The following is a 25,133-nucleotide window of genomic DNA, read 5'->3' on the forward strand; positions in this document are numbered from 1 at the left end:
AGATTTAAAAGAGTATGTTGTATATGATTTTAACTGATGTGAATAAAGAAAGTTGTTGTTGTGAGACATGTCAGATAAAATGTGGAAATGTGAAATCAAAGATACCACAGCAACAGGCTTTCCTTTTCTTTTTCCATTTCTCCTTTCATTAACTACTTCACGTAGCTGAATAGCCAATCAGCGCCATGTCTGTAAAATCTGTAGTGTCACAAACTGTTTTCTGAAGGGAGGTCTTTAATTTGCATGTAAAACATCTAGGAAATTCTGTGTATAAAATGTACAGATTAAAACAGAATTAATCTACACCCATATTTTCCTTCCTTCCTTTCCATGTTTTCCTGGTTATTTTTTAGCTCCAAGTCTCCGTTTTTATCACCTGATCTTAATCCTGCTACAAGAAAACTACCCCTCCTGGGTAACAGTGTTTCTGTGACGTTAACAGTGTTGCCTTCGGAAACGGCTCCAGGATGAAGTGTGTGCTGGAGCCAGTGTGTGTCTGTAATGGGAAACTGGAGCAGTGAAGCTAATATAGCTGCTCACCAGATCCCTGTGGAGCACCCAGTTGGCATGGAGGTAATGGATCCCATCCAGAATCTGATACAGGAGAGACTTCACCATCCCACGGGGCAGCTGCATGGGCTTCTTGTTGGCTTTGGAGGCGCGGTGGAACTTGATGATGTGCTATGAGGCAGAGAGAGGTTTCACCTCAGTTGTGCTTGTGGACTGGAGCATGTCTTGTCAGTTCTGACAGGATAGCTACAACATTACCAGAAAACAGTTTTCCACAACTGGGTGCCTGGTAAACTATAATGCTGTGATTTATGTACATTGTAATTTTATCGTGTGACCTTAATGGCAGCCGGTGGTGGTTACAGTAAAGCAGTGTTGGAAATCAACATGGGTTTGTTAAATTTGACTAATGTCTTACGTCGTATATTTCTCAAAAGAAATAGGGGGCATCGTATCATCAGAGCTACTGATAACTGCTGCTAACTGTAGCTGCTGTTAGCTAGTTAGCTCTGTTAGCCATGCAGCTAGTGGTCCAGATTGTCATTGTTGTTTACATATATTGCACAGGAGATTTGGACAAGGACGGAACAGGGCTAGCTGGTTAGCATGCTAACTTCAGTAAATATCTCTGCAACACATTGTATACACATCATAACATTAATCATAAACTGTTATTTCTGCACATTCAGAATTATTGAATATTTTCAACTAAAATTCCCATGTATTGCACCTTTAATGATTGTTTCAATTGTTGAATGCATGCATTAACTGACAATCACATATGGACAAAAATACATCTTGTTAAAAAATTACTAATCGTTACTGAAAAATATAATTGTTTAGCCGTGTAGCAGCCTGAACACGGTTGGATGTTGTTTGGCCAGTTGTTTTATAGCTACAGATGGGAGCTCTGCCCTTAAAATTAAGACATTATTTTGTGTGATATAGTTAGTTAGATAGATAGATTTACATTTAGGTCATTTATCAGACACTTTTGTCCAAAGCAACTTACAGTAATTCATACATACATTCATACACTGATAGTGGTGGCTGCCATGCAAGGTGCCGACCAGCACATCAGGAGCAGTTTGGGGTTCAGGATCTTGCCCAAGGACACTTTAGCATTCAGACCGGGGGAATTGAACCAGCGACTTTCCGATAACAAGGCGCTGGCGCTACAGTCTTCATTATAAAGTTACTCGGTGTGAACTTCATCTTTTATATCTGTTCTCTTAACTTCTAATGTAATACCTCTTTTTTGTTGCATTGAATATAGATGATGTCACTGGTTAAAACAGTTTTCTAATGGAAATAAATACAACATATTTCATACATCATAGTATTATATATTTCATTTCACATACAGTATAATTGTATAAAACAGCATATAATTAAGTGGATCACAGTGGTATCAGGATATTTTTTTTCTATGCGAGGGTTGTAAAGGTTATTGTGAAAGGACCTTTTTGAAAAAGATATCAGGTGACACCATGTACACACATACGCTGTTGCATATAGGAAGACTTACCCAAAGGTCATGTTCAGCATAGTCGAAGAGGAGCCAAACCTTTCTGTCACTGTGGGACAGGAACACTTTCTGCAGGGCGATCACATTTGGGTGTTTCAGTTCTCTTAACAGCTGAAAGACACAACATGAAAGTGTGAAACACTTGGAAGGGGGTCATTCTAAATGTATGACATTAAATGGTAAATGGTCTGCATTTTTATAATAATAATAATAATAACAATAATACATTTATTTTTATAGCGCCTTTCAGGGTACCCAAGGACACTTAACAAAATGGAAAAAAACAAAACAAGGAAAAAATGGATAAACAAAAAATACATAAAAGATAAAAATAGAAAAGTTGATTGACTTGGCTGGATCTAGAGCTGATAGGCCTTATTAAAAAGATGGGTTTTTAAGTCTCTTTTGAAAGTCTCCAGAGAAGTCTGTTTGCAGATTTCAGCTGGGAGAGTGTTCCAGAGAGTGGGGGCTGTCACACAGAAGGCTCTGTCACCAAAGGTTTGTAGTTTGGTGTGAGGGATGGAGAGCTGGTGTGTGCCTGATGAGCGCAGCGTCCAGGACTGGGTGTAGGGGTGGAGGAGGTCAGACAGATATTGGGGGGCGAGGGAATGGAGACATTTATAGGTCAGGAGGAGAATTTTGCAGGTGATGCGTGATTTAACTGGGAGCCAGTGAAGCGGATGAGAGTGGGGGTGATGTGTTGCCAGGGCTTGGTATGGGTGAGGACCCTGGCAGCAGAGTTCTGCACATACTGGAGCCTATCCAGGGTTTCAGACAGGACTCCATTGCAGTAGTCCAGGCGGGAGGTGATGAAGGCATGAATGAGGGTCTCAGCTACAGGTTCAGAGAGAGAGGGCCGGAGTCTGGAGATGTTTTTGAGATGGTAAAAAGCTGATTTTGTAATGGTTTTTATGTGTGATTGGAAAGATAGTGTGGAATCAAGGATGACACCCAGGTTGCGGACTTCCGTGGATGGGGAGATAGTGCAGCCGTCCACGTCCAGGAGAAGATCTCCAACCTTCTGGAGCAGCGCCTTGGAGGCCACAACCATGAGCTCTGTTTTATTGGTGTTTAATTTGAGTAGATTTGATGTCATCCAGAGTTTTAAATCATGTAGGCAGTTGACGAGTGACTGTGGGGGTAGCTGGGTGGATGGTTTGGTGCAGAGATATAATTGAGTATCATCAGCATAAGAATGGAAGTTGAGACCATGTTTGCGAATTATCTGACCAAGGGGAAGCATGTAGATAGTGAAGAGGAGGGGTCCAAGCACAGAGCCTTGAGGCACGCCCTGGTTGACTGGAGCTGGGGTGGAACTGGAGTCTCCAATGGTGACGAACTGTTTCCTGTTTGTTAAATAGGACTGGAACCAGGAGAGTGCTGTACCGGTGAGACCAAGGTAGTCAGATAGGCGGGTGAGGAGGGTGGTGTGGGAGATTGTGTCGAAGGCTGCAGAGAGGTCCAGGAGGATCAGAATACTGATGTGGCCAGAATCTGCAGCGATGAGGAGGTCATTGATGAGCTTGATGAGGGCAGTTTCTGTGCTATGGCGTGCCCTGAAGCCAGACTGAAGGGGTTCATAGAGCTCATGGTTGGACATGTGCTGCTGGAGTTGGGCGGCAACTGCTCTTTCCAGGATTTTGCTAAGGAAAGGAAGGTTGGAGATTGGCCGGTAGTTATGTAAGTCATCTGGGTCCAGACCTGGCTTCTTGAGGACGGGGGTAACTGAAGCTGTTTTGAAGGTGGACGGTACAATGCCAGATTCTAGGGATGAGTTGATAATTTCCATTATGAGGGGGCATAGGGCATGCCTGGGAGACCAACTTAGCTACAGAAATAGAGTCCACAGGAGAGAAGGAGGAGAGAGAGCACTGGGGCAGGCGAACAGTGGGAGGATCAGCTATCTGTGTCAGAGGTGTATGTGGTAGGGTGGTGGCAGATGCCAGGAGTTGCTGGTGAATGGTAGCCACCTTTCCCTGGAAAAAGTCGAGGAACTTGAAACAGAGGTCAGGGGCACCAGAAAGCTGGGGGACATCGAGAGGGCTAAGGAGCCGGTTAATGGTGGAGAATAACATTCTGGGGTTATTTTGCTGTCTCCAATGAGAGTGGTGTAGTAGTTTGTTTTAGCCTTGGAGAGAGCTCCTTTATAAGACCTAACGTGGTCTTTGTAGGCTTCATGGTGGACGGTGAGGCCAGATCTTTTATAGAGCCTCTCCAGGCGGCGACCAGTAGTCTTAAGGGTGCGGAGTTCAATGGTGAACCAGGGGGCAGAATGGGTAAAAGACACAGTCCGGGTTTTAAGAGGGGCAAGGGAGTCAAGACCCCAGGAGACAGAAGCATTATAGTGGGCCACCAGTCCATCCAGTGAGGAGTCGAGGGGAGGTGGGTTTCCAGGATGTTGGTCAGTTCCAGAGTGTTCACTGTCTTGATGTTCCTGTATGTGATGTTTTGACTTATGCGCTGCTTGGGCACAGGGACAGGAACAGTGAAGAGGACAGCATAGTGGTCAGAAACGGCGAGGTCCAGGCATTGTAGATGGGAGGGAGCTGCGCCAGTGGAGCACACCAGATCCAGTGTGTGGCCTTTGACATGAATGGGACCTTTAACATGCTGAGTGATGTTGAAATAATCCAGGAGTGACAGGAATTCAGAGGCAAAGGGGCAGCTGGTGGAGTCCACATGGATGTTGAAATCACCCAGCAGGAGTGTAGATGTAGATATAGAGCAGATGGAGGTGAGTAGTTCAGACAGCTCAGACAGGAAGGTGGAGGAGGCTTTTGGAGGGCGGTAGATGAGGACAACCTGCAGCTGTGTATGCCCAGCCAGAGAGAAGGCTGCACATTCAAATGAGGTGACATTCAGCACTGGAAGTTGTTTAACCAGGATGTCGGCTCGATGTATGACTGCCAGCCCACCACCACGGCCCTCAGAGCGGGGCTTCTGGATGTAAACATAGCCTGGAGGAGTGGCTTGATTCAGAGTAAAGAAGTACTGTTGATGCTGCCATGTCTCAGTTAGGCAGAGAAAGTAAATTTTCCTGTCTGTGATGATGTCATGGATGAGTAGTCCTTTGTTGTTTAGTGAACGTGGATTTAGCAGCATGAAAGCGGCAGTGTTGATCACAGATGCTGATGCAGTGGATGTGGAGGAAACAGCACCATTCACACAAGCCAAGGGTCTCAGATAGCTTAGTGTGCGCACCTGTGGTTGGTTTAGATGACGTTGAGCCGGTGCGATGGAGCGCCTGTCAGTCAGCATGGAGGGAATAGCAGCACCGCTGTCAGCGCTGCAGGGAAAAGCATTGTCTGTCCTAAACTTGCGTCTGGAGGCCCTGTGCATATAGCGGGGGCGACGAAGGAGACCAAGAGATTTAATCCTAGTGATGGGGTTTGGGGAGAACTTACAGCAAAGGTCCAGGAGCTCCAGCGCTGAGTATTTAAAGACCCCTTCAGCAGCGGCGGAGCAGCGACCAACCAACATCTTCGCAGTTCGGGGGAGACCACAGCAGCAGAGGAGAGTGATACAGGAGCCAGGTGGTAAACAATCCTGAGGTTGTAGAGGAGATAGGACCAACGGAGTAATGCTGGATAGCCCACAGAGAACTGAGAACGCCGGTTTGGAAGTTAGCGTTGCCAACGGTTAATTAGCTTGGCTAACAGCGGGGCTAACAGCTGACCAGCAAGGCTAACAGCTGACCAGCTGAGAAAGGTGAGTCCACCAGAGCCAGACGTTCAGGTGTGCAGTCTTCAAAGTTTGTGGTGCAGCTCTAGAGCTTAGACAGTTTGGCTTTCATATTTCAGCAGAAAAAGTTGTTTTGTTGTGGATGGAGAAGCGGCGATATTCACGCCAGTGTCCTCTCGCATCCGGTTGCCATGGAGATGGACCCATGTAGATTATAGCGTTTTCCAGTCTAACGACAGCTTAAAGCGCTGTACAATACATGCCACATTCACCCATTAACACACACACACATACACTGATGACGAAGGCTGCCATGCAAGGCGCCAACTGCTGATCAGGAGCAATTTGGGGTTCAGTATCTTGCTCAAGGACACTTCGACATGCAACTAGGGGGAGCCGGGATTCGAACTTGTGACCATTTGTGCTCATGTGATTTTGATGTAATAAAAAGCCGGAGTGGCAGTATGGCGGTCAGTAAATTGCAGCTGTATTTGCTTTCCAATATTTCTTTACGTGATGAGAAAACAATCTAAAATTTTTTAGTTAGAATAAAACTGTGGACAAGAAAACTGTCAGTAACGAGTAGTGTAAGGCATTACTGTTCTGAATGTAGTAATCACATTACAGTTCACTAGCACACTAGTCACATGCATCACACACAAGGGGCTGGGGGGAGAGGGGAGGCCGGGGCCTGGGCCGGGGGCCGTCAATAATGGAACAGTGATTGGTTGGCGTTTGGCACGAGATATCTTTCACCATCACCAATTGGTTAGTCCCCACCCAAGGGGAGATGGGATAACAATGGCAGCGTCAACAACACGAGCAGAACATGCTGCTGCATGCGACTTGCCTGAAGACCCCCCGCTGCGTAAAGCCACTTTTGACGGGTGGAGATAGAAACATTACTTTGAAATTGTTGAACGTAAGGAAAATAACTTGACTGTAAGGTGCACACTTTGTCCGTGTTGGAAACTTCTCTCCACCGCTGCTAACACTACCTCAAACTTAACGAAGCACCTACAGAGACAGCACGCACACACAAAGCTTGTTGCTAAGGAACCATGGAGCAACATGAATGTAACAAGTAATGTAACTAGTAATGTAACTAATTACTTTCTTCAGGGAGTAATCATGTAATGTACGGTATTACTATTTTTGAGAGTAATGTGTAAGTATGTGTAGTATATTACTTTTTTGAGTAACGAGCCCCAACACTGCAATTAAGGAACTCCATTCCCTCAAAAATCAGCCTGTGCTGCAACCATAACAACAAGAAATATTGAGATTAGTAATGAAACAGCATTTGGAGGCTATTATACAAAACTCATGAGACTATTGTGAATTAATTCATATACAACATGGATACACATTATAAATAAAAGACAGAGAGAAAGAGACAGAGGATAATTAATACCTAAAATGAGACATCCAACAACTGAAGTTTCCTTGTTTAGGCCAGTATTGCTGGGATTTAAGTGAAACATATTAACGTATCTGTATTGTCAGTGTATGTTAAGACTAAAATAACCCTCTGTGTTTCTTAGGAATAATATTTTATGACTCTGCACTGTCTGAATATGAGTCAGCAGCCATGTGCATACAGTATAAAATACTGTGATTTTAAATGTAGGTGATTGGTATCCAGGCTGCGTGTAATAACAACATGAGCTGAATAGCTCTTATTCTGATTCTGGAAAAATCTAAATGTTTCTCAAGACATCCTGAATAAAGAAATCAAAGTGATAAACATACACCAACAAATGTTAAGAATTAGATTTCAAAGGAATAGAGATGCCATGGCTACAACTTGTGCTCCACTTTTCAGCCTTTATCTGTTTACATTTTGGCAAATTGGCACCATTATGCTGAATGAGCTATGAGCAATGATAGTACAGACAATGATCACTTGATTACTATGATACTAAAGGTAACTTGATTTAACATGATTCTCAGGCAAGTTCTAGAGTAACAAGGCATATCTTTTTCTATGACCTCTGAGTAGATTTATGGATGTTCATTCACAACGGACTGTGGATATAATGATACAGTCAGAAAGTAATCACACTGAATCTAAGAATATGTATATTACAACTGCGGTCGGATTTGACTAAGCTATTACTCCTAAAATTAGTATCTTTTGAGACAAATTGCAGCAGTCAGTCGTGGTAAAAGGGTTCAACAGGTTTTAAAGTAGCTTAACAGCCTCCAGGCGCTGTGTGTCACAGTGATTGCTGCAGCTCTAACTGCTGACCATGTTGATAAGCCAGCTAAATCAGTAGGTCAAACCACAATGACTAGGGCACCTGTCCCTTTCATCTCATGCAGTATGTTTGATTCATGTCATCTTCAGTGCCTCTGCTTCAACTCTCCCATACTTCAGGGTGGCAGACCTCATAGATTGAAAACCTTTAATCTAGTATCACAGGAATTAGCATTTTTCTCAAAAACCAAATGGCCTGTTAGCTGCCAAGATGTTGTTAGCTCTGTAGTCAGCATTACCTTACCAACACCCCTGGGCAATTATATTAGGCTAGCAAGACCTTGTGCCTATATAACTGAATGGGAATAGGAAGGCCATCATTTCCATTTCAATCGTCATTGTTTGGTGATTTTTGCGATCAAGATTTTAAACAATTTTTTTCCCAAGGGGAACATTCTTCTACACTTGTGCACAGTTTCACGAAAGAAGCGTATTTTTAAGGCTCAATCCAGAGTGCCGTGATCAGACGCCCCACCACAGAGTTTAATGTCTTTTTAAAATGTAATCCTTCCTGCCACCAGATCTGTTAAAACGGCTCTGAATCTAACTGTGCACGTGCATCAGTGCAACAACGCAATTGGGTGAAAGGGTTCCTGTTTCGACTGTGATAGAGCAGAAGATTGGCTTTTGGCGGTAAGGGATGGGGTATCTGTCACACGAAGTAAAATCATTGCATTTAGCGATGTACAAGAGCATCACTCTGGTGAAACATACAGTTAAATATTCCAGTAACAGATTAGATGTCCCAGTTTAAAATGAGTTTAATCCATTGCACCAGCTTCAAAGGTACAGCATGGAAACTTCTGTTGTTGTTTTTTCATTTATCAGTGAGTCCCTGGCTGTAAGAGCAGCTGAAGGCCTAATGGAAGTTAGCAGAGAGACAGCTGCATAATGGAGGACTTCACCCTGGCTAATGCTGCGCACTGTGTGTGCTACAATCAAGCAGCATGTCTTTCCCTGTCTTTGTAACTGGTTCACTGGCTTCACCCACTCCCATTTGCACAATGCCATTTGCTGACCCATCACAGACGATCTATAATCAATCATGTCCTTTAGACAGGCCTCCATGTCTGCAGGGTGTTTCAGTCGGAAGGGAGAAAGAACTGAAACAATCTACAGTGAAACCCACCCAGCGCATGAATTATTCAGGCTGTCATGACCCTTACTGTACTTCATCTACAGTGCAGATTAAACAGCAAAAATGCTCAGATCTGGTCTGTCTCTGAGTAACACAGAGAGAACTCAATGATAGATATATAAATGCTACAAATGCTTTCGGTGTTAACAAATTACAATGTGAACCAAAGTCACACGTGATGAGTAACTAAAGCTTTGTAAAAACCTCCAGTCTTCAAACCAGGTCAGCAACTCACAGGGAAAGAAGGCTCTGGTTTCAGAGAATCTTGACTGACATGCTCTCTCACACACTTACAAAAAGGACTGTTCTGGGAACAGCTATCAAGAGCTTCAAATCTGAAACAATGGCAAACTCGGGCAGCCAAAGGATGCCAGTAACAGAGGGTTCAAAGTAGGGCTGGGCGATTAATTGAATTTCAATTTCGATTTCGAATTTGGCTTCCCTCAATCATGAAAACAAGATAATCGTAATAAAACGATCATTTTGCCGCACGCCGTGTCACGACCTACAGGTCGTGATCCAGGCCTCCTGCATAGTGTGTGTATGTTTGTATTTTTTGTTTTCTTTTGTCCCCTTTTGGTGTGCTTTGGTTTGGTGTCTGTCTCTGTGTTGTGCTCTCTCCCTCTTCCCCTCTGGAAGCCACTGGTGGGCGTGGTCGTTAGAGCTCCGGTCAGCACACCTGCAGCTCATCTACCTGCGATCAACGCACCCTTATAATCCAGGCCAACCTTCCAGACCCCGCCGGATCGTTGAATCAATCATTGTGAGAAAACGCCTGCCACACCTAAACGACTCTCGTGTTAAGAAACTTCTGCTAAACCCTGTTTTTCCGTCTCATCTCAGACCACGAGTCCTGAGTCTGGACCCAGTCTACCTGCCAGCACTGCTGCCCTGGAGCCTGCGCACCACCTCCACTCTCTGACGCCTCAGAACACCTGCCACGCCAACCACAACCTGTTTTGTGCTCCTGTCAATAAATTCACTCGTGTTTAAACATCAACTCTTGTCTGCATTTGAGTCCCTGGTCCCAGATCCTGACACGCCGTGTTTTGTGTGTTAAATGCAGCGAATCCTTCCATCTCCACCTGTGCACTTCGCTCCGCCCCCGCCTGAAAATTGACGCTTTCAGCCACGCCGGTGCGTGTTTTGAAAAAACATGTAGAAGAAGATGGCAGATATGCAGCCTTTGGTCGGGACGAGAAAGGTAAAGCGAATTCTGTGGTGTTGAAACACTTCGGTTTCGAGGAGTCTGACTCGGAACAAAGGAAGATATTGTGCAAGATGTGTCACCGACCGTGTCTGCATCTCAAGAGAACACCACCAATTTATTTAACCATTTAAAGTCCACACACAGAGTAATACATGACCAAGCGTTTTTCTCTTATTTATTTGCATTTTTTTTTTCAGTTCAAAATTATCGTGTTAAAAGAAAAACCAGAGTTAAAAGTTCAGTAAGTGTCTCTTCGAAAACATCCCAATTTTGATTAATAAATCGTTTTTTAAAACACTAGATACAATTATTATCTCTTTCATATGGGGGAATAAACCCAGTCGTATCAGCAAGATCCACCTCCAAAAACCAAAACACTCAGGAGGGCTAGCCCTACCAAATTTCCTCTTTTATTATTGGGCATGCAACTTTCAAAAATTAATCCACTGGCTTGAAGATAAACCAACCACAAGAAGGTTAGAATGGGTGCAATTGGAACATTCATCATGCCGATATCACTTAGGTTCAGTGATTTGTGCAGCCTTCTCTAACCATTAAAGTTAACCATTCTATAAGAATTTGGGCCCAATTTAGAAAACATTTTGGAATTCAAGGTCCTTCTATCCTTTCCCCTATTAAGCTGAATCACATGTTCACTCCCTCCTGTACAGATCCTACATTTACTCAATGGTTTGATAAAGGGATTAAATCAAACTGTAACTTATACATAGAAGACACATTTGCATCTTTCTCACAACTATCCCAAGCCTACAGTTTACCTAAAAACCATTTCTTCCGTTACTTACAGGTTAGAAGCTTCGTACAAAAGACGTTCCACTCATTTCCAGTTAAGCCCACCAAATCACATATCGACTGTATTCTAGAACTGAAATCAGACAGTGGAAGATTGGTTACACAAATTTATGACCTCATTCAGAAAATTCTCCCACACTCCACTGAAAGCTTGAGGAAGGCCTGGGATTCTGACCTTGGAGTAGTTTTCAGAGATGATCAGTGGAAGTCTGTCTTAGATCTGATACATAAATCTTTTACGTCCGCCAAACACGGCTTAATCCAACTGAAAGTCGTACACGGAGTTCACTTTACTAAGGCTAGGTTGGCAAAGATTTATTCGAACCTTGACCCACCATGCCCCCGATGTAGAGGCCAGCCTGCAGACTTAATACACATGTTCTGGCTATGTCCAAACCTTTCTACCTTTTGGACAAGTATTTTCAAAGCTTTCAGTGAGATGTTTAATACCCGATTAGATCCCAACCCAATATGTGCCCTCTTTGGTTTAGCATCCGAGGAATCTCGAACTGTCCTACCGACTAAAGCTTATGTTGTCATAGCTTTCGCTACACTCCTTGCGAGACGCTTGATCCTTTTCAAATGGAAGCAACACGCACCTCCATCCTTTTCTCACTGGGTCAAAGACGTTATGTACTTCTTAAAGTTAGAAAAAAATCAAGTACACACTTAAAGGATCTTCCCAATCATTTCTCAAGGTATGAAGGCCCTTTCTTGATTACTATGACTCCTTACAAGAACCCCTTGATAATGAGTAGACTCGAACACATACATGACTCTTTGCATTGGTGGAATTTTCCCTCCCCCATTATTTCATGTTTGTATGTATTTACTTTCACTTAATTTATTTTTTTACTTTCTCTTCCTTATTTTTATTTAATTATTTATTTATTATTTTACTTATTTATTTTTCTTATTTTCTTAGTTTTCATTTGAGTGCAATTCCTTAAGTGTGTTCTATAACCTATAGCCCTGTGGGTGAGCGAAGGGGTGGGGGGCGGGGGGCAGGGGACCAATGTGATGTTGGGTGTATGGGGTGGGAGAAGAAGGATAGGGTGAACTCATTGGACCAATGTAACTGAAGAACAACGCACCCTGTGTCTTGAAAATGACTGTAAATTGAAACGACATGTACATGTACTGTATTTTTGTGGGGTAAAAAATTCCAGAAAATCAATAAAACATATTTACAAAAAAAAAAGTTCAGTAAGTGCTTGTTCTCAAATCAATGACTAATCATCAAATCATATCAATCAAAATAATCGTGATTATGATTTTTGCCATAATCGAGCAGCCCTAGTTCAAAGGGCCATTGGCCCCCCTACTTTATGACTGTTCCACTTTTTTTTTAAACTTGCCAATCATTGTATCTCCGCAAATGCCCCAATAGTGCAACACTTACAGTAAAAAGACATTTCAATGATTCCTATCCATTCTACAGCCCTATGCGCACGGTATTAGTATACCAGGGAGGGGACTGCACATGATTTAGAAAATGTCACCCCATGTTTGTGTTTTGTGTGCCACATTTGCATGGGATAACAAAAATTCAATGTCATGATTCCATCATGGCAGCCCTGCCTTTTCCCTTGTGTGTGTTTTGTGTCCCTGTCTGTATTATTCCTCCTGTGTCTCTCCCCCTGTCTGTTCTGTGTGTGTGCATGTGGGCGTGGTTTGCTCTCCACAGGCAGCAGCCAGGTGGATCCCATCTTCAATCAACTCCCTTTAAAAGCTCTGGGTTCCCTACAGCGGGCTGCCAGATCGTTTCGTCAGTCAACGTGGTTCTTGGAATCCTGGCTCCTTTGTATTTTTTGCCTTCGTGCTCTGTGCTTTAGCTTGTGAAGCTAATCCTCCTGTGTTTTTTCAACCTCGCTCTAGATTGCTGTGCTTGCTGTGCAGTCTCGAGCTTTGCCTTCTCCCTGCCTGCCAGTGGACCTGCCTGCCTGTTACCAGCTTCCCTGTGCTCCCACTCTGTGTTATCCACCAAAGAGACGGACCACTCTGCCCCGTGCCGCAGCACCGCCATCGTCCTTCAACGGACCTCACGTCACGACACCTTCACCTATGCACTCACTGGTGACTTCACCTACGTCTGGATCCTGGGACTTCGCACCACCCCTCCACCTCGCACTTGTTTTGCACCTTTTTGATCATTAAAGACTTTTTGTTGTTACACTGTTAACCAGAGTCGAGTCGTGCATTTGGGTCCAGATCCAACACAAAACCGTAACATTCAACGCATAATTGAATTGTCATTTTATGACACAGGGTTGTTCAGCAAAATGTAAATTGTAGATGATGGAGTGTTGAGGATGAGTAAAAAAGCTGCTCTGTAGTCTGATGGTACACCAGTGGATACGTCTGTGTCTTTTGTCAGATGGCAGCAGGGTGAACAGACCGTGGCTCGGTGTGTGTGTGTGTTACTTTGGGCTCTATGCAGACGTATCACTTCAACGCTAATGCTAATGCTCAGTAGACTGCATTTTGTTCCTATTTACTGACATTATCTCCTGGATATGATGTAAGTAGTCATATTATTGATACAGTTTATTTGGGGTTGTGCTTGTATATAAGAATATTTTCTTGCTCCTTCTCTGTTATCACTTTTAAGGTCAATACAGCTGATCACACAGTAGTATATGATCTGCTGCCAATGTGTTTTGACTGTTATGGTCTAGGTAGACTGATGTGGTTGTTCTCTGTGTCACATTTTCTGGTCGTTATACCGGTCTTCTAACCTACTAGCCCCTTTTACACATAGAAGCTGAATTATCGCCGCATCGGCAGTTCACCAATTCTCCGCCGTTGGTCTTTCACACAGAGCCAAGCAGCAGCGGCATAAAGACGAATCACTGTTTAATTCACACAGAAAGCCAGCACTGCTGCTCCTAAAGAGCGTATACGTCATGATGATGACGTCTGTGTGTTTTCGAGGTGTTTCCCCAGTGTCCCCCTGTCAATCTAAACCCATGGATAGTTTATAATCACATGGATGCTGTTATAATTAGGGGTGCACCGATCCGATATTAAGATCGGATATCAGCCCCGATACTGACAAAATAGCTGGATTTGGGATCGAAAAAATTAACAAATCAACCTCCGTCGCAGCACATCCTACGTCATTCGTCAGCAGCATGTGTGTCGCATGCTGGAAGAGTTGAGTTAACCGCTGGAGCGAGCAAAAGAGTCGGCTGTGTGGAGATATTTCACGCTTGCCACGCCGACTAGTTTGACCACTGTTTGCAATGTCTGCAAAGTAAATATTTCAAGGGGTGGTGGTAGTACTGCAAAGTACAATTCTACCAATTTAATCAAGCACATCGAAAAACACCATGCTAAGGAGTACGCCGAATTCCTGCAGCTCAACTAAACCAAAGGGCTTCCATCACCTACTGGAATACTTAGAGCCAAGGTACTATCTTCCATCGTGCAAGTATTTTTCAGAGACCGGTATACAGTTTATTATCAATTCAACAACGGTATCGGATCGATATCGGGTATCGACAGATACACAAAGCCCAGGCATCGGTATCAGGATTTTAAAAATCGGATCGGTGCATCCCTAGTTATATAGTGTTGTGATTGTTGAATTGATAATAAACTGCATACCGGTCTCTGAAAAATACTTGCACGATGGAAGATAGTAGAAAAATACTTGCACGATGGAAGAAAGTACCTTGGCTCTAAGTATTCCAGTAGGTGATGGAAGCCCTTTGGTTTAGTTGAGCTGCAGGAATTCGGCGTACTCCTTAGCATGGTGTTTTTCGATGTGCTTGATTAAATTGGTAGAATTGTACTTTTTTCGCTCTTAATTATATAATTACATATCCACCATCAGTAAACTGGACGCTGTCTGACTCTGTCACTCACGGGGAGGGAGGCTGTTTTCTGGGGGAAAGTTAACTGAAGTCTTGGTAGGGAGGACCGACCATTGCCGGGGACAGACGCTGTTTTTTGGGCCGAAATGTGATCAGAGTCAGTAGGAAAGACAGGGGGACAGACAGGAAGACAGACACTTCTTCACATATATATATATGGTATTTTTTTCCTCATAAAAGTTGCCAAAGACAGTTACAGTTACTACGTTACTTTTGTTTGGTCCTGTAACGTTGCTTTGTGGGATATTTCTCTTTATTTTGTTGAGTGAAGGACCTGTGCAGTTATCAGACTGTCATATCAACACGCCCTCGATACACGCAGCTGGCTTATCTGTTCACAATGGTTCGGTTCGCCAATACTGCCCCTCTGATACGACCTCCAGAGGCGTATCAGCACCGGAACGACCGCCTCTTAGACTTTCACACAGAGGAGGAGGTGGGGAATTGATGCAGGATCCCCGCATCCAAACGGCAGTGTGAATGGGGCTACTGATTCTGTTGTTTTTTCACTCGGACCTACCTGTTGTGCTCTGACAACTAGCCCTCTCTCTCCCTTGTGTGTGTATTGATATACAATGTATGGGATTTGTAGTGGATGCCTTACAATGGGGACAAGTTAAAATAACATGAATAGTATTGCCACATCTGAGTCCTTTTAATCATCTAACCTATAGTTGCCGAATGCATGCTACTTCTAGCTGTTGGGTGGAGGGGGCTATTAATAATACAGAAATTTGGCTTTGGCCACTTTGGCTCTTGCTCTTCTTAAATTAGTCCAGCTCCCTTGGGCCAACCATAAAGAAACTACACAGAACCCTAAGGGGCTCCATTTCAAGCAAAGCTTTAAGCTCTTGAGGGTGAAAAACCAGCCATAATAAAAAGGGAGGTATGATGAGTTGTACAAACAGGCAACTTTGACAGTCTGCGCTTGAACACATTTTTATGCACACAGAAGATAATGGATATGATTATGGGAAGAATAAAAAGGGAGAAGGGAAGGGTTTAAAGCTTGCTTAGATTCTCTCACACACACCTGGCCAATTATTGTGTAAAGTGTGAGTGCTTGTCAGGCTGTGGGTTCAGAAAATTTCACAAACTGTTGAATGCAACCTCCCGATTGTGATGTCAGAAAGTCAAAAAAAAGGAGGGTTTTCCGACACTGTTCCATGTCCCAACACTTTCTCCAACGCATGTTGAGACTTTTAGAATTGTTTCTGAAACACTTTTTCCGTCATGCTACATTTGCCATGAAGATCAAGTGGTTGAGCTATCATTCCCAAACAAAGCAAGCACATCAGATGAAAGCAATTCGCCAAGTTCATATGTCACTTGGATAGTACCTTACATGATCATAATCTTGGACTGCGAAATAAACATATCATGTACCTAAGCAGCTGCGGAAACAAGAAACATTTGTCCATAAGGAAATGGTTGTCTGCCTGGTCACACAGTCTCAGGCTGCACATCTGAAACCACAAAAAGCTTTTCTGTGTTCTTGTTGTACTTTACCAAGATGACTCTAAGGACACAAGAATCCACTTGTGTTACCGAATTTGACACTAACCTTTTGTCTACCAGTAGGCAGGGGGAGACCAAATGCCTCAACAGAATAATGGAAAATACCAAGCAACTTACTGTGTATGAATGTTTCTAGAAAAAGGAAACAGATCCCTAATGTGGCTAATCATTGCCCAGAGCTAATGTATTCTGATTATCTAAAATAGACAACCAAAATAAAAATACAGTACCAACTGTTATAAGTGCCTCAACTGTGCAGCTCAAGTACAATATTTCAAATGGTGGTGTACACTCAAGGCCTCAGTGAGGAAAGTGACAAAGGAAGGGACAAACTGAGGCCAACTATGCAGGAACTGTATGCAGGCTGTTTGATTTGGCCTTTAGATGGGGAAATGAGGTTTGTGTTTAATCACAACCTTAATCCACAGGCTATAATGGGGCATTGTGGTAATGAGCCCTGGGCTTAGGGCTTGTACACCCCCAGCTCTATGGCACCACGACTCAACCATTAGGGCCGGGCGCTGGACAAGACCCACTGAGACCTCAGATGATCGCTGGCACGAATACCACATTCACAGACAAGGCCAGCCTTTGGCATGGGATCACTAACACGCGTTTAACCCATTAACTGTATACTAGTCTGCTTGCACAGGTTAATTCCTAGCGGGTGCCATTCACACAAGACTTAGGTTGCCATAGATGTTTCTAACATTTGCCCTTTAAAGTGCGGTGCTGCAAACAAAATTAGTTCTGTGAGTAAGGTAAGGTAATTATTTCTAGATTCATGTAAGTTACTGTAGCACTACTGTTTTAAACTGTTGTATTGAAGAAGTGACTGCACTTTAACAGTTTTTAAAGGAATCGTTATTTATTCCTAGATTTCTTAATATTGCAAAAAAATGCAAACAAAGAAGGAAGACAGTCAAACAATGTAAGCCATGAACTACCAAGAAAAATCAGCTCTTCAAACTTTTGAAGAAGAAAGGAACTACACTCAAACAATTCAAACAATGCATTTCTGCTGGGGGACAGAGTGTGCACGGAAACTGAACATGTAAACACCACAGTGACACCAACAACAAAAAAGGAAAAGAACCATAGGGATGCACTGGATTGCTTACAGTATGCTGCACATCTTCTCTAATACAATTACATTGACATTCCATGTATGATGCCTATAAAAATGACTGAGAATGCTGCATTTATAAGAACTCCACAAACATCTTACAGACATTTGTTGTGTTTATGTGGCAATGTGCAGCCAAATGATCCAACTGAGGAAGTTTAAACATGGTTACTGCTGACATGGTTACATACATGACAAAACCCAGGGCTCTAGACCCACTTATCCACTGGCAGCACTACTGCTCCCAAACAAAACTTTACAAGCACCAGCACTACATTTAGAAGTACCGTTTAAATTGTCATGGAACGAATGACACACATATTCATTTCCATTTTAACTGCATTACTGACTAATTCTTTGGTAATAAAAAGGCAACTTATAGAAAAAACAAAGCATTTGTTCTGTCTTAAGTCACAAAATGAAGGAGAGTATTTAAGAGATATTTTTCCATGGGCTGCGGCACCTCCTTAAACCAGATATCTTTGCTGTCCAGTCCAAATCAAACGTCTCCAAATTTGGTGTTTTTGAATTTTTTGATTAAACCCAAGTAGGGAATTCTCATTTATGATTTGAAAGACACTCCTCCATTTTCTCAAGCAAAAACACAATTGACAAAGTCATTGGACCATCTGAAGAAAACGTTGCCACAAAGCTGGACACATGGCTGTCATTTTGGAGATAAGTGGTTTTGACAGTACAGCGACGATATCATGAGAAACATCAATTGATAACAAATAGTTTAAACTGTGCTTAAGTGATACAGAGTCCCGATCCGATACTTGGCCTTAACTTATATTTTCCTGGATAAAACAGCTGCATTAAGAAAAAAAGTACCTGCATTCAAGCTCTTTCCTAACAGTTTTTTTTATTTTGTTGAAACAAAGTCTATACTTTCATATGGCTCTTTCTTATTCTGCATATGCTATTGCAACATTGACCTACCACCTTCCTTGTGTTAGCAGGTGAGTGTGTGACGCTGCACTGTGACAGCAGACCCTCGTGTACAGCCAGCTGAAGTGTGCATGTGAGACACAGGCCATGCTCGGTACCTCCATATCATCCTTTGCTTTTTTCATATTCTTTACGTTGTCACGTAGAATGACGTGGACGTGTTGGTTATCTATTTCTACATCTCCTCTATTGCCTGTTTTACATGCTCTGCTGTATAAGACCCATGAAACTAGTGTGCATACCTGCACGTTGTAACTGGAAAGTGGAGTCAATGTAATGTAATGCCGAGATGGTAGGGCATACTGGGGATTCAAAAACTCCAGATGATTAACAAAACGCTGATCCTGTACATCGGAGATGAGCTGCTTATCCAGAGTGATGAATTTAGTTATTTTCTCTGTAATATTTTATCGTACCAAATATGTAGTTTTAAATGCAGCTCTTTTTTTACCCCCCGCGTCATATTGCAGATGTTACATGTCGCCGTTGGACTGCTTTCACTTTCTAATTTTAAATATTTCCACACTGCAGACATTTTATCCACAGGTTTGCCACAGTAACGTTACGTGTGCGTCTGACTTCTGCTACAAATTGTGCTCTAGCGTAAAAAAAAAAATCGGGCTTGTGTCCACGTTCAAAATTGCCAATCCCCGATCAGTGGAAAATGCCCATATCAGCCCCGATCCCCATACCGATCCTGAAGATCGGATTGGGACATCCTTAAAACAGCTGTGTGCAGTGATGCACCTAAGATAATACACTTCGTAGCTACTGATTATAGCTCTCTATTATAAAATCAATCTGACAACTAGTGCTTGCTAAACAAGGATAATCTGGTCATCCAGGAACTGTCTCAGGCAGCTGTGTCTCAGGGGGTACAACCAGCGTCTCGTTATCGGAAGGTTGCTGGTTCAATTCCCCTGCTCTGCATGTCGAAGTGTCCTTGGGCAAAATACTGAACCCCAAACTGCTCTTGGTGTGCTGGTCGGCACCTAGTATGGCAGCCACCACCATGAGTGCATGTGTGTATGAATTACCGTACGTCCTTTCTGACAAACGCAGCTGCTAAATGGAAATGTCTCATGCTCTCTTCCTCTCCTTGGGGAGACGATGATGGCTTTTTAAACAAAGTCACAGGACACATATTTGCAAGTTGCACAGGTGCTCACAGCAATGGATATAATTTAACTGGACTGTCTCCAAAAATCATTGACTACATCACTGCAGTCTGGAGCCCTGAAACGACAATCATTATGTCCCTCTAGGTGTGTTGGTACAGGAGTAAAGAAGTAGCTGCAGCGTAAGCAGTACCAGCTCAAACACCATGACAGTGAGTCAGTGACCCATCACAAAACTGTTTCCCATGTTGTTAATACTGAGGCACAACTTCACTGCATGGTCTCACATGACAATGACAAGCAGGTCTAAAGCCATCTGACGCATTATGGTATGTACAACATATACTTATCTTAGCTGTAAATAAATACATTTTCACAAGGACACACATTCATAAGTTTGCAAGCTGATGGTGTAATCACATCAAACAATTAAACCACGTCCTGGGAAAACAGTACTACAGGCCATGATCACACATCTGTAATCCAGCCTCAGCCGCAGAGATCCAGCCAGCTGCCCTGTGGGAAAATTTTCCATGTGCACAAAATCTTGTGACTCACTTTTATGCGCAATTAGTCAAAGTCCATTTAGGCCATTCTTCAATATGTTCAGGAATGGAGGGAACACTGTGAGCAGACGGCTGAAAGCTGTCATCATATTGAATTTCCTTTTGCTGCTAAATGATGCTGATCATTACTGACACAGAAGAGACACACGGACTGATAAGGTTGACCCACATCTAATACTGTAAACTTATTACAAGACCACCATAAATAAAAATATTGATCAATGTATTTAAATTGGTGGTTAAATGAGAACGTGTAGGCAAGAATAGGAACATGGCAGGAATGAAAGAACAGGCTGTGTCACCCTTGCTTCTCTGTAAAATAGGTCACGTTTTTGTGAAGGCCTCAGAGAGAAGCACTCACTGGACAGGCTCCGAATATTCGCAGCTAAGCCAGACTCAGGCCAGGGCTGCCAGTCCACCTGTAAGAGGCCACTAAAGATCCAAATGTGTTTTCAGGTCACTGACCATCAAATAACACTGACAGGCAGTTTCGGAGCCTGCGTCTGAGATCAGAAAAAAGACAGATAGCAACCCTTGTTTGCAGTTCAGACTTAACTGAAACCATCTTGTGTCATCTCTGGTTTTTGAGAGCTGAAACCAAAGTGGCTGCTACTTAGTAGCAGAGGCCACATTTTAAGCATGTCTTGCTCAGCCCTGTGAACTAACCCACAGTTACCAAAATGTTCCAGTTTACTTTCTTCAGCATGTTTTGAGTGTGCTACCCAAAATGGTTTTTGTCTCATTTAATTTCCTAGAACTTGAACTGAACTTTGATAGGATTATTACATCAAAACAAAGATTCAAGATTCAAAGTGACAGCATTCTGTCACTTTGAGCTTTTCGTTAGGGTTAGGGTTAGTAATTGGGTAATTTAACTGCTTTTAGCTAAAACTACCCTAAAACTTTATTCCAATGACTAAAATGCAACTAAACTAAATCGGAAACCACTCCCAAGATGATCACTGGTTTAAAGGGGATTTCAGCTATGACAAACAGCACACAATAAATAACCTGTGTGTGTGTGTTATTGTCTTCAATCTTCACAACATAACCACCTTTGTGGAAAAGAAGAGCCCAAAAGAAAAACAGTGCTGCCCTGGATCATCCTGCTCCTGAAGACTGATTAATGGCTACTCTCATGTGGCTGCTGGTGAGCAGCGGGTTGATAAATCCACTGTACGCTGCCCTGTGCGGGGCTCTGCCTGCCACTGGTCTCTGTCTGCTGGGGGATATGTACGCCAAGCCTCCTGAATGCATAAAGTGAAGGTCACGGAGACATCAGTACATCAGTGCATCACAGCAGCAGCAGCAGCAGCAGCCATTACGTGTTGTATACGTAGCGTCTCTGATGGACTGCAAGCTGCAGCTACAGGGATGATTTGAGGTTTATGGTTTTAGGAACTAGCAGAATTAATACCATGAAGCATAAGACTGGAAGTTAGACATACACTTTTTGTCGCTATATCTGCTGCATCAAATTAACAAGTGCATACATCCTCTTCTACACAATATGTTGAGATGTTAGTTTGTCTTTAAGAGTCATAATCAAACAGTGGCTGAAGAAATGATCTCTTCCATTTACTGACAGCGAGACATCAGTGCTTATGTGAACCCTAGCAACCACGTGTTCCAGTTTTTCAACCCACACCCTCTACAAATACAACTAAGATATGTTCCTGTTTGCACAGTGATCAGCAGTGTGGAGAAGAATGGCTGCTGTGGACAAGAAAACACAGAATGCCTTATGGAGGCTGAGGCAGAAAAGACGAAGCCTCATTTCAAAGCAGGACTGTAATTACATTTTTCTACCTTTGAGGTGAAGGGGCCATTCAGACCATCTATGACTGTAATTTTCTGGCACTGAAACATTATTACTGAGGGAGTGATTGCACACTTATCTTCACATGGCTATCATAAAAAAACTAAATAATATCCTTCAGTTCATACTGTAGCTGCCCACACGTGCTGCTGTGGCAGAGAGGAAAAAAAGGGGGGAATATTTATGAGGTCAGGACATTTAGCTGAACAAATGCTATTGTGACCGACAGGGAAAACAAGAGTCATTTCATGGGAATAATGAAATTTATGAACAATGTTTCCATTCACAAAGGTCAAACTTAATGGAGGGAACAGATGTGAAACAGGAGCAGGTCGGTGAATGGACTTCCACAATAGTAATTAAACCAACAGGGAGTTTCTTCGCCCTGTGATGAAAAGTGGAGGCACCTGAACTAAGAAAACAACTTCATGTTAGAATCATATTATGGTAAAACAAAGACATCAAGGGTAACTCTAGCTTCTGATTTCATTTTCATAGTTTTGGCGTCATTGCCACCATTAATAATAATAGTTTACTCGCTGAGGGCAACTGCTGATGACTGTTGGCAGTTTTTAAAACAAGTCCACTGAAGTTTACTAAACTTATTTGGAAGAGAAGACAAAGACAAACAATACAATACAATACAATTATTATCCAAACTGTAAATATCTATCACAGCAAAAGGGAGACTTTCAAGAGACCACCAAGACCAGCAGGGTAAGGTTACATGAGCCGATAGCAAGCTAATCTGCCGCCATGTTTAGTTCTCGTTACTACTTCTGTTGTTTCATATGCAACACTGAGACCTGGTAAGAAGAGGAAGAATCTTTATTTTTATCACATTTGACAAAATGTACAACATAGCCTGCCTTGGTCAAGGGAACGAACTGGTGCAAAACATGTGCATTCTTACATTTTTTGATGGTGGGGGAAAGCAAGGCACTAACCCATGCAAACCTCAAAGAATATGGGTAATACATGAATACATAAAGCATTTCACTGTTTAATTAAAGTGAAATAAGTTTTAACTAATGTTTAATTAACTGTATATTTGAAGCTTATATGGCTAAGTTTCAGGAGCAGGACCACACCTCAACAGCGCCCACTTCCGATATTCCTATAAATAACCACCTGACCCTCTCCTCGTCTTCGCTCTCGTATTCTGCGCCCCTCCCCCCCACCCAATTTCTCTCTCCCTGTTTCTTCTTTCCTTTCTCTCCTTCGTTGGACCATGAGGGGGTCCGTCGCTGCCCGAGTGCGGCAGCGGATTCACTACAGAGCTTCCCCACAACGCACTCGAAGAGCTCGAAGAACCAAGATCTTCAACGTTTTCGTTTTCTCTTTCTTTCATAATAAATCGTTTAAACGTATCTTGTTGAAGGTGTGGTCCTTGCTAGTGAATTACCATGTATCAATGGTGGCTATTATAAAGTGTTGTTACATGTGTCAATGGGAACATTTCAGTTGGAATTCAATGCTGAAAATGATATTTAATGTCTTTTTTGCTTCATGTAATGGACATACATTATCCATTAAGCAAACACTCCACAAACTCCATAATCAAATTTAGTTTCGAAACAAACATAGGTACAGTAGCTAATGTCAAAATTAGTTTCATACTTATTTTCTGATGAGTAGTTAAATCAGTCGTATACTGTCAATGTTAGGCACATCTCACTATAATCAGGGAAGACATTAGAACCTACATGGAGGCATTTTTACACACCTTTTGTATTTCAGGTGACCAAACTAAAATAGTTTCTAAATTAAATGAATGCTGACTTTTAACACTGAAGTTCTGTCTAAAATGATTCAAAACCAAAATTGAAAAAGAATTGAAAGTTATCACATGCACAACCATTGTCTTTTACTCAAGCATTCGCAAGAAATACTAAAAACACTAACTACAGTCTATTGCTGACAACCTGGAGCTCATTTTCCAAATCAACAATAGTTCCTGTTTCTAACCCTGCTGAACTCAACCTACACAAATCAGCTCATCTCCCACAATCAGCTAGCAGAGGATTTGCCCGTGTTGCCCCAGCATTATCTAAACACAGACTGCTTTGGTCACAGGGGTTTAACAGCTGTGACTCTTCAGTGGGCCGTGTTACGCAACCTGCTGCCCTTGTTGAGCTGACTGAGACAGTGAGACTGCATGGAATGTCCAGAGAAGAAGCAGGATGGCAAGATAAGTAGGAAAAAAGAAGAAAGGTATTCAAGGTCCAGACATCCTGATGAGGTGCCCTGACTTCTGATTTCCATGTTAAGAAGGATCAGCAAAAAACAAACAAATTCAATATCATCAGCTGGAGCAGGGTCAGGTCAGTGTTATTACTGTACATCAGCTCAACCCGCCTTGTTGTTGATTTTTCTGAGACGTGAAGTTATGCCTCTGTTTGATCCTCATCTCAGCTGATGTTTAACTTTCAGCTAAATGCCCAAAATAGCAACAGAAAGTACACTATCCACTCCTCAAATAATGAAATATTATAGAAAATGAAAAAGCTGTCATGTCATCATCCATTTTATCTGATACCGCTGTCACTCTGCACCCTGCATCACACTGTACTTGGTGGCATTTGAAAAGTATGCTTGACTGGATAATCAACTTCTTGATGTCTGAGTTAATCAAACAGAAGACCCAATCTTGTCCATAAAGGTGACCTGCACTGATTTGATCAAACGTCAAATATATTTCTTACATTCTAAAAGGGGCACATCAACATGGATGAGGAAAAAAGCCCAAAAGACCCTGGCCATTTAATGCTGCAAACCACATTGCAGCAAAACCTCTCTCCACCCTTCCCGCCTCAGCTCAACTGCATGTGGCATGCCAGTTGCTGAACTGCACAGTTTGCTAAACGAAGAGAGGTGGTGGTTTGGGAAGCACAAAGGCTCCTTTGTTCTGCCGGGCAAGTAGAGAAGACTTTTTTTGGGAAAAACGTATTTCTTGTAGTTGTAATATTCAGGAAACAAGCGAGGTGAGGCTTGCTCTGTGGGGATATAATGGTGGG

At 42.7% G+C, this 25,133-nt stretch overlaps 1 protein-coding gene and 1 long non-coding RNA gene across 3 annotated transcripts in view; one reads left to right on the plus strand and one right to left on the minus strand.

Annotated features, from left to right (window-relative positions):
* cdk19 (cyclin dependent kinase 19) overlaps nt 1-25,133 on the minus strand; it is a 114,536-nt gene that overhangs the window by 67,698 nt on the left and 21,705 nt on the right. For both annotated transcript variants that reach the window (XM_030405038.1, XM_030405037.1), the window contains exons 3-4: nt 2,039-2,149; nt 541-681 (exon numbers count right to left, since the gene is read on the minus strand). In XM_030405038.1, the coding sequence (XP_030260898.1) occupies nt 541-681; nt 2,039-2,149 (252 nt within the window). The remainder of the gene's footprint in view (nt 1-540; nt 682-2,038; nt 2,150-25,133) is intronic.
* LOC115573931 (uncharacterized) lies at nt 8,168-10,455 on the plus strand. Its single transcript, XR_003982383.1, has 2 exons — nt 8,168-9,880; nt 9,961-10,455. It is a non-coding gene; the product is annotated as an uncharacterized LOC115573931 (long non-coding RNA).

The sequence above is a fragment of the Sparus aurata genome, chromosome 22 (assembly GCF_900880675.1).
Source record: "Sparus aurata chromosome 22, fSpaAur1.1, whole genome shotgun sequence".
NCBI classification, from domain to species: domain Eukaryota; kingdom Metazoa; phylum Chordata; class Actinopteri; order Spariformes; family Sparidae; genus Sparus; species Sparus aurata.